Below are 11,033 nucleotides of genomic sequence, written 5' to 3'. Positions count from 1 at the left end.
TGTACTTGAAGCAGCTGTCAAACAAGTAATACAGGACAATATACAAAGCATACAAGTTGGAATAACCTCTCTCAAAGTGAAATTGAAACAGCTAACTAATCCATAGTTGAAGTCACAAAGAATGTACTGTATCCGTTTTAAGACAGTCAAATTTGCAAATGCTTTTCAATAGGAGATTTTGAAATTTCAAACAGCTTTACTTGTGATATCTCAAAAATGCACCTTTCCAACGTATTGTCATGAAGAATAATTATTTCAACAATATTAGTCCAGCGACTGTCAAGTTGTTTACTGCAGATGATATGTGAACACACCTAATAAACCGACACCAAAAGAATGTGAAAAATGTATTTTCATTTATCATTTCCAATTAACTTCACAATGGCCATAATAAAAAAAAAAATTAAATTCTAATATACAGTTCAACTCTTAATTAAGAATGACCCACCAACACCAGCTTCCACAGATTAAAAAGGTGTAATTTTACAAAAACATAAATCTAGAACAATCTACTGCTTTAAAAGAAAAAAAGTACTCCCCCCTCTGGAAGTTTTCACATTTTAAGCAAAACAACATCCCCAAGCATAAAGTCAAAGTTAATACAGCGTCGCACACCAGCGCCTTGGGGACAGCTTAAAGCAGGGGTGGGCAAAGTCAGTCCCGGAAGGCCGCAATGGCTACAGGTTTTTGTTCCAATCCAGCTGCTTAATTAGAAAACAGGCCTTACCAATAATTTAATTTCATGGCTTGTTAGTGCCTTTAACTCTGCCATGTTAGGTCATTCTTATATCCTAGATCTTTTTCTCTTTCTAAGGATATCATCCAAATGATTTGAAGTCTATGAATGAAGGAGTAATTCTCACTCCTTCGTTTTTTTCTCTTCACTTTCCTTTCATGTATTTAATTAAACTAAATAGTGCACGAAAAATACACAAGCTAAATGGAGAAATGCTGGTTTCTTTTGTCATTTGCATCTTATTGCTAATAAGGAGCAATTAAAAACCAAGAATACAGTTGTTTAAGACTAAAGTAAGCAATAAGGGTGCAAAATCTTAACGAGCGAGACAACTAAAATGAAGCAGAAATGTTACTTAAGCGAAAGTGCTTCTAAGCAATTGGGTTGGAACAAAAATCTGCAGCCCTCCAGGAAGGACTTTGCAAGGCAAAGGCTCTGGTGGTGGTAATTCAACGCCGATCCACAAGATGGCAATGTATACCAACACCTCTTCTCTTCCTCCCTCTACAGACCAGAAGATTGACAACCCAGCCACCACTTAAGTTACTTCCACTGTTTGACCCCCATCCATCCCAGACCCACCTCTTCCTGCTTGGCCGGTACCTAACAGGAAGTGCCATGTTCCCTTGGCAGTCTCGTCTAAGACACGTGTCCCAAGGGACTTTTTTTTTTTTTCCTGAAAAGCCTTCATTAATTTGACTCGATAATATATGGAGTCATCCCATCTTTTACATCAGAAATTACTTAAAAACAAGTTAATGTCCTGGAATCAAATTTATAAAACTTTAGTATGCACAAAATAAGGCCCAAAATATATGTACATAACTTTCCATGCAAAGGTCGGGATTTATAAAAGAAAACGTTGGTACATTTACAGCAACTCTAACCCATCCATACACAAAGTGGTGGCTCTGAGGCTAGGGATCTGCACTGGCAATCGGAAGGTTGCCGGTTCGAATCCCGCAAATGCCAAAAGGGACTCTGCTCTGTTGGGCCCTTAAGCAAGGCCCTTAACCTGCAATTGCTAAGCGCTTTGAGTAGTGAGAAAAGCGCTATATAAATGCAAAAAATTATTATTATTATTATTACAACATTTTGGAGAAACTTCATGAAAAAGGGAAATGCAGGCAAACCAGCTAAATGATAAGTCACACACAATATTTATATAACTGAATCATTATCATAATGTGCATTGTTATGACAAACATATTAAAAAAAGTGATGAGCATGATGTATATACTTTATTGCATATTGCTTTGACAAACTGTTTGGGTTCTTGTCAGTTTATATCAACTACCTGTTGTCACTTATCAGGATTAGAAATCATGCACAAAGAGAATGAGCTTTTAGGGGCTGATGGGATTTGTTTTTTTGGTCCATTATGGTGACTGGCTTATGAGCCGATTTAGTTTTTCTGAGAACCAGTCGTTTGGCACCATGTGCTAAATTGGGCCCATTATTAGAAAGACACACAGTTTTAAATCAGCAAACACCCGTTCATATGCGGGTTATAACAATGGTTGGTTTTCTGGCAACAGGAACCTAATAGAGGGAACTGGCTGACAGGGCAGGAATATCTTGGCCAAGCTTTAACACCATCATGCAATTTTGCTGGGAGCAAACCATCTACAGTATAATAATAATGAGAGTTCCACATCAGTTTCTACGTGGTGTGCATAAAAAGGCAATATACAGAAGTGTAACTAAAACAATTGAATACACTCATTTTGCAATTAGAGCACCTAGCATGACTGAAGCTGCTTTTGTTAGCCATAAGCAGTTACATTCCAGTAACGTATAAGTCATCTGTGATGCAAAGATGAGGCTGAAAAATGTCAAGGGTTAGTTACCCGAGTCATTCCAATAATCCTTTATTTTGTGAAAAAGATGAATTGTCCGATGGCTGGCTTGTGAGTAAAGTAACTAGCTAAACCCACAGTGTTTTATATGGTTTTATATTCATTGTAGTAGCCATCATGTCATTCCATGTACCAAATGATACTGGCTACCCCAATCAGACTCTGGCTCCTTATGCCTTTCCACGATGCCAAGAGCATAAAGAAACACTACAATGCCATGTATGCTGTTGTGTAACACACCATAGGACTCCTGAAATGCAGTTGGAGGTGTCTGGATGCACCAGGTGGGACACTGCTCTATCACTCAAAGGTGGTCTGCAACATCATGATTGCATGCATTGTTCAACATAAACTGGCACAGCATCATAATTTTCCATGCCCTGACATCATTGATATGGAGCCAGAAGACACAGCTCTCTACCCATCTACTGACAAATGTATACAGTATATTGCACTAGCATGGTTATTTCACTCACAAGCATACATTGTTTAATCGGATCCCTCTGCAGCTGTCTGATCTGCCACATCTGTATCTGCAGACTGCTCTAACATATCGCATAATAAGGCATCTCCAATTGCAAGTGCCATTTGCAGACTGAAATCAGGAAGCGTTGGTGTGCTTTTCCACCTCCTCCTGTTGCACTCACAACATGATAAGCAATCCACATCTTCCCCTCTACTTTGAGGTCACACCATTTTTTTTTTTTTTTTTATTTTAGGCATAAGTCTGATAGAGCTCACCAAATTATTGGTGATAATGGCACATTGCCATTCAACATATTCGCACTTGTCACAAAATAGAGGCTCTTTGCATACCTCTATTTCAGAGATACGCCTTTCTATCACGCAGTCTTCAATTTTTTTGCTTTTTGTCTCTCTTCTATTGTCACTATTGTCTCACCTTAGGAGGTAAACCTGTTCATTATATATGAAAGAGTTTAATTAGTATAGTGCCTATATGACTGCTTCCGGGCAGCAACTGGTCACAGTTCAAGGCACATCCATTTATCCCCATTTACAAAATAATTGTGATTTATAAAGTGTACAGCAGGTTTTATAAATCAGATTTTTTTGACATATGTATTCTCCTGTTTTTAAGCATGGCCAAGTCACAGTCCCGATTGCAATTCAAATAAGTTGTGGCTGGACTTGACAAAGGCTGTTCACTCACAATTTCCATGCAACCTAAAGGTCCTCAGCAGTTTTGAAAAGAAGTGCAGTGTGTCCACCTGTGCAAAGCTGACAAAGACCTGTGCACATAGGCTGAAGGCTGAAATTGTTGCAAAAGGTGCATCTACTGACTGAAATAGGTAAACACCTATGCAATTCATTATCATGTGTTTTATATTTGTGCTTAATTCAGATCACTTTGACATTTAAATTTTTTTGTTGATCAATGTCAAAAATGTAAAATGAAATGCACTTTCATTAAAAGTTGTATAATAATGAAACGTGAAAACTTCCAAGGAGATGAAAACTTTATACAGGTATAAGCATTGCAAAACACAACTTTGATGCTTTAATATGTAATGATAAAATACTTTGCAGTACTAAGCTGAAATGCATCATCTTTTACATTTGAAAAGCTCAGTCCCAGGTGTCTCTTCCACGAAATCGCTGCTGGACATCAGAAATAGGTGAGAGATTATCTGAATATCTTGAACCTAAAGGTGGAAATACAAAAATAAAGTTAGAAGAATGAAGAACGCTGATGTCAGAACAACAATATTGAATTGCTGCACTTGGTGTGGAAAAATCCTGCTAAATTCCTTAAGCTCCTTAAGGTCTGAAACCATATCAAATTTATGCCATCATTTTAACTAAACACATGTAGTGTTTTTGCTTTTACGCGTTAACTTTTGCAATTCCTTAACTTTTTTTTAATAAAGAAAATGAAGCTCTAAAATGCTTCACAGGTGACAGGGAACTGAAATGAGAAGTTTACAAATACTCTGCCTCATATTCCATGCACTTGTTTTGACAACAGCTCTTAAGACATGTGAACAATAAGCCCCGTATATAATATTATGCTCTTTACCAAAGTCCATGATATACACCCAAAATAATCTGAAGGAACAAGTATTAATTGTGCTTCAGTTACTGCTGCTTCAGTGGGGACTGGTAGAGAGCCAAGTCTTGGAAACCAGCTGAATTTAAAGTTTATAATGTGCCCAAGACAGTATCATGTTACTCTGGATGCCACTGTAAACACTAAGATTTTTCAAATTACCATCTCATATTTGCACATCACTCCCAAGAAAAGAATGCTATTTTCTAGCTAAACAGCTATTACTCTCACCAATGAAATAAACATCATTTTGTCTAGTGAGAAACAGCAGCCTTTACTTTTTCAAATCTGAGCAGTTTCTCAGAATATCTATTATGGTTTAGTTTAGCCCTTCTTTTTAACTATGGCTCTTTAATCACACTGACAGGGTGGTGCTTTAAGGTTTGAGGCTGTGTGTAATTCTGGACACTATGCATACACAAAACAGATATAACCAGATAAAAGCTTTCATGAAATCATTCATGACTGGTAATTTTTTCGCTTGCACACACTTCTGTCTGGGTGCCACCAGAGAGTAGAACACATGTCATAGCCAGCTTTTTTCATGTAAACTGGGGCACTGCTGTGAACTTATTGTTTAACAACAGAAAGTTTTAAATATGCTGTCAGAAAGTGGTTTGTGGTCAACATTAGTAGACACCATTATGCAAAGCGCCAAAGAAAAAAAAAAAAAAGAAAAATCACACACACACACATAAGGCATCTGACTGAACAGCATGAAAGCAAACTGTTTTGTTTGATATCTTCCTAGACAGCCAAAGCTCATTTCATGTGAAGGGTAAAGGCCATCCAAATTGCAAGTAAATACTTCAAAGGAAAAAAAAAATCCTGTACCATTTGAATGTGCACAATTGGCTGAGGTCTTTATTAACACTATATGCCTTTTTTAGAATATGTCCTGAATAGGCAGCTGGGTGTGTGAAATATTCTTTGCCACCTTCACCACCCTCTGCAGGTCTTTACAAATGTGGGTTGAGCAGGTGCCATACCAAGATGCTATGCAGCAAGTGAGGATGGACCCCACTGTGCACTTTTAGAAGACAGTGAATACAAATGGAGAAATCTGAACTTTCCACAGACATCTGAGAAAGTGGTAAATTTTCTTTACAATATTCAAAATGTGTTGAGCCTTTAAAGTCAGTCTAGGAAATGTAAAGGTGATCACACATCCTCAACCTCACCCTGATGTAGACGAAGTGTTGTCTGCTTTCTAAAGTCTATTACGGTCTTCTTGATCAGTCTCAGTGACAATTTTGTCCTGACACCACTGTGTCAGCTGGAAAACTTCTGTATAATGTATTATTGTTAACAAGACTTATGATAGTGGTATTAGCATATTTACAATCATATGAAAAAGTATGGGAACCCCTCTCAGCCTGCATAATAATTTACTTTCCAAAAAAAAAAAAAAATAAGATAACAGTGCTATGTCTTTCATTTCCTAGGAACACCTGAGTACTGGGGTGTTTTCCGAACAAAGTTTTAGTGAAGCAGTACAGTAATCCCTCGCTATATCGCACTTCGACTTTCGCGGCTTCACTCTATCGCGGATTTTATATGTAAGCATATTTAAATATATATCGCGGATTTTTTGCTGGTTCGCAGATTTCTGCAAACAATGGGTCTTTTAATTTCTGGTACATGCTTCCTCAGTTGGTTTACCCAGTTGATTTCATACAAGGGACGCTATTGGCAGATGGCTGAGAAGCTACCCAACCAGAGCGCATATTACGTATTAAATAAAACTCCTCAAATATATTGTGAGCACGGGGGCTGTTCGCACCCCTAGAGGATACGGCCGCGCCTCAAAAAACGCTGAAAGATTACCTTCACATTGCTCTCTTCCTTGCTGGGCTTACATATGGCTGCTTTGTCAAGCGATATGCTTCCCGCACTGTGCTTCGCATACTTTAAAGATCAAACAGCACGTATTGATTTTGATTGTTTGCTTTTCTCTCTCTCCGACATTCTCTGCTCCTGACGGAGGGGCTGTTCGCAGAGGGGCTGTTCGCATACTGGCCTAGAGGATACGGACGCTCCTCTTAAAAAATGCTGAAAGACTACCTTTACATTGTACATCCTTGCAGCTGCTTTGTCCGGCGGTGCTTCGCATACTTAAAAGCCAAACAGCCCTATTGATTTTTGATTGTTTGCTTTTCTCTCTCTCTCTCTGACATTCTCTGCTCCTGACGCGCACTCCTTTGAAGATGAAGATATGTTTGCATTCTTTTAATTGTGAGATTGAACTGTCATCTCCGTCTTGTCATGGAGCACAGTTTAAACTTTTGAAGGAGACACAAATGTTTGTTTGCAGTGTTTGAATAAAGTTCCTGTCCCTCTACAACCTCCAGTGTCTCTGTGCAAATCTGTGACCCAAGCATGACAATATAAAAATAACCATATAAACATATGGATTCTACTTCGCAGATTTTCACCTTTCGCGCGGGGGGGACTGGAACGCAACCCCCGCGATAGAGGAGGGATTACTGTATTTAATTGTATGAAATTAAAATCAAATGTGAAAAACTGGCTGTGCAAAAAAGTGGGTCCCCTTGTAATTTTGCTGATTTGAATGCATGTAACTGCTCAATAATGATTACTTGCAACACCAAATTGGTTGGATTAGCTCGTTAAGCCTTCATAGACAGGTGTGTCCAATTACGAGAAAAGGTATTTAAGGTGGTCAATTGCAAGTTGTGCTTCCCTTTGACTCTCCTCTGAAGAGTGACAGCATGGAATCCTCAAAGCAACTCTCAAAAGATTTAAAAACAAAGATTGTTCAGTATCATGGTTCAGGGGAACACTACAAAAATCTCAGAGGATTAAACTGTCAGTTTCAACAGTAAGGAATGTAATCAGGAAATAGGCCACAGGCACAGTTGCTGTTAAACCCAGGTCTGGCAGGCCAAGAAAAATACAGGAGCGGCATATGTGCAGGATTGTGAGAATGGTTATAGGCAACGCACAGATCACCTCCAAAGACCTGCAAGAACATCTTGCTGCAGATGGTGTATTTGTACACCATTCTACAATTCAGCCCAATTTGCACAAAGAACATCTATATGGCAGGGTAATGAGAAAGAAACCCTTTCTGCACTCATGCCACAAACAGTCGCTTGTTGTATGTTCATTTAGACAAGCCAGATTCATTTTGGAACAAAGTGCTTTGGACTGATGAGACAAAAATTGAGTTATTTGGGCATAAGAAAAAACGTTTTGCATGGCTGAACAACAACACCGCATTTCAAGAAAAACACCTGTCAAATTTGGTGGAGGTTCCATCATGCTGTGGGGCTGTGTGGCTAGTTCAGGGACTGGGGCCCTTGTTAAAGTCGAGGGTTGGATGAATTCAACTCAATATCAACAAAATCTTCAGGATAATGTTCGAGCATCAGTTACAAAGTTGAAGTTACGCAGGGGTTGGATATTCCAACAAGACAATGACCCCAAAACAGTTTGAAATCTACAAAGGCATTCATGCAGAGGGAGAAGTACGATGTTCTAGAATGGCCGTCACAGTCCCCTGACTTGAATATCTATGGGATGATTTGAAGCAGGCTGTCCAAGCTCGGCAGCCATGAAATTCAACTGAACTGGAGATTTTGTATGGAAGAATGGTCAAAAATACCTCCATCCAGAATCCAGACACTCATCAAAAGCTATAGGAGGCGTCTAGAGATTGTTAAATTTGCAAAAGGAGGCTCAACTAAGTATTGATGTAATATCTCTGTTGAGGTGCCCAAATTTATGCACCTGTCTAATTTTGTTATGATGCATATTGCATATTTTCTGTTAATCCAATAAACTTAATGTCACTGCTGAAATACAACTGTTTCCATAAGGCATTTCATATATTAAAAGGAAGTTGCTACTTTGAAAGCTCAGCCAATGATAAACAAAAATCCAAAGAATTAAGAGCGGTTCCCAAACTTTTTCAAATGACTGTAATGAGAGAGCTGCAGCTGTGTTTTGGCTACACGGTCATAAGCAAACAAGGAGTACGGAAGGGAGCTCAGCACTCTACTATTTGAGGTGCCAGTCTTGAGGGTTAGTAAAGAGAATGTGATGCTGCCAATATATACATGCAGAGTTCTGCAAGTTAGAAAGACCAAAAATTGATGTTGCAGAGGCTGTTTGGTGATCAGAAGCAGTTTGGTGATCAATATTTTATACTGAGCTGTAGTCAATAAATGGGACTCTTGTGCAGCAGTTTTCATTAACCAAACGTACTAGAATGGTATGAAGTGCAAGGAATCTTCTGTTGACTAGATGTGACAATATGCAAACTGGTAGTGATCTAAACTATTTAAAACATTTAATGTTTGCATTAGAGATGGGTAATTTTCTATCTTTTATGATAATTCTGGTATAATTTCAAACATAACTTTGTAATATTACAATATTGCGACGTAAGTATGATGGATGACAGATATGATATACAGTGGCAAAGCCAGCAGGGGAGCTGGGATTACTTGATAGAGGTGTAAAAAAAAAAAAAAAAAAAAAAGATACACTTGAGCATTGTAATGTCCTCACAGGTGGCGCAGTGGTAGTGCTGCTGCTTTGCAGCAAGGAGACTGTGGAAGATTGTGGGTTCGCTTCTCGGTTCCTCCCTGTGTGGATAGCGCTTTGAGTACTGAGAAAAGCGCTATATAAATGTAATGAATTATTATTATTCTAATATTGTTTTCTGATACTGTATCGTATGTAACTATAACAGCACATCACATAATGGATGAGTGGAAGCTGGACTCATATGTGCTACAATTTGTGATGCATAACAGCCACACAGGAGAGAACATCACAGCACTGCTAAAGGAGGCTGTCAATGAATGGAGATTGGAAGTAACAATGAATCCAATATGAACGGCCTGGCACACGTACAATGTTTGGCACACAGCCCAAATCTTGCAGAAAGCACTGAAATTGCCAGCAATGGAGTGATTTGGCAGGATTAGATGTGTTACAACACTTTTCAGATGGAGCACCATAGCCAGCCACCAGCTAAAAACACAAAAACTGGCACTATTTTATGCCAAGCTTGTCATGAGCAGAGTAGAAAGTCTGGATGACCCACAGATAGTGAAGAACATCAAGGCTGCAATAGCACAAGATTTGGGAAAGAGATATGCCAGTGAGAGTGACACAGCATGGCGTCAGATCTTGATCCTAGGTTTAAGGATCTAACTTTTCTCTCTGAAACAGAGATTAATGAGATTTACTCCAAAATGACTGATGCTGTGGTAAATGCCACAAAAGAGCAACATATAATAAATTAGTCTTTTTTTTTTTTTATTACATAAATTAAATGTTGTAATTCAGTGAATCGGGCCTTACTTTATTCTTTGTTACATAGTACTGCCTAATCTTATTTTTATATTTTTCTTTCTTCATCTTGTAAAGCACTTTAAGCCATTTGTATGAAAACATGCTATATAAATAAATTTTGTTGTTATAAGTCTAAGTAAGTACAAATAAAGATATTGATGACAATTTACTTTTAATAGATGGACTTGAATAATTATGTACAAAAGCAAAAATGTGTAACATGATGAATTTGAGTTTGGATTACGTGTTGCAATAGTTAATGCAAATTTACTGTTCAAATTTTGATATAGATTTATTAATTAATCCCTGAGGAAAAATTCTTTTCACATGACTTCCGGTAGTTTGAGTGCTGGGTCAGCCATTGTACAGTGCTCCTGGAACAATCATCAGGTTAAGGGCTTTGCTCAAGGACCCAACAGAGTATTTGAACCAGCGACCTTCCAAATACAAGTGTAGATGCGTAGCCACAGAGCCGTCACTTTGATGTTGTTTTGGTTTGATGTTTTTCAGCAGCAAGAGGAGGTAGACAGTGTGGTAATAGCCAGAGTAGCAAAGTGTTTCCTGTGCATTCCTGGCACAAGCATCTCAGCGGAGAGAGCTTTCTCCATTGCCGGGGACATCACTGCACAGAGAAGTGTCCTGAAATGCTGACTAACTCATCTTCCTCCACAAAAACCTTGACATTTAAAAACAAGGGGGCTCCGCCCCCTGCTCGCTTCGCTCACCAACCCCCAGTGTTGGGTAACCCGAAATACATTGATGAATGTATGAGATATATTGGTTCATTCGTTAATAGATTGCGTCATCTGGATCTAACACGTAGATCTGTGCATATTTGCGTTCGTGATTTGGCTCAGGGTGCACTGTTCCAATCCGATGTAATATTTGTCCACATACGCGAAAGCAGTATGGGCCATTGCCAGCTGGTGGCCTGATATTTACCCTGGTAGATGCAAAAGCAAATGAACTATTGTAGGATCTAATGCAGTCCATAAAGTTTTTACTTTCGGGTACATTGTTAGTTAGAAACATCCGTAGATAT

At 38.7% G+C, this 11,033-nt stretch overlaps 1 protein-coding gene across 3 annotated transcripts in view; it reads right to left on the bottom strand.

Annotated features, from left to right (window-relative positions):
• Nucleotides 1–2,098: 2,098 nt before the first annotated feature.
• The window catches only part of si:ch211-197h24.6 (uncharacterized), a 48,988-nt gene continuing 40,053 nt past the window's right edge, over nt 2,099–11,033 (bottom strand). For all 3 annotated transcript variants that reach the window (XM_028817393.2, XM_028817396.2, XM_051935953.1), the window contains one exon: nt 2,099–4,259. In XM_028817393.2, coding sequence (XP_028673226.1) covers nt 4,183–4,259 — 77 coding nt within the window. In that variant the 3' untranslated portion in view covers nt 2,099–4,182. The remainder of the gene's footprint in view (nt 4,260–11,033) is intronic.

The sequence above is a fragment of the Erpetoichthys calabaricus genome, chromosome 13, assembly GCF_900747795.2.
Source record: "Erpetoichthys calabaricus chromosome 13, fErpCal1.3, whole genome shotgun sequence".
Lineage (NCBI taxonomy): Eukaryota > Metazoa > Chordata > Cladistia > Polypteriformes > Polypteridae > Erpetoichthys > Erpetoichthys calabaricus.
The sequence above is the reverse complement of the archived record's forward strand: the minus strand, read 5'-3'. Positions and strand labels throughout refer to the sequence as shown.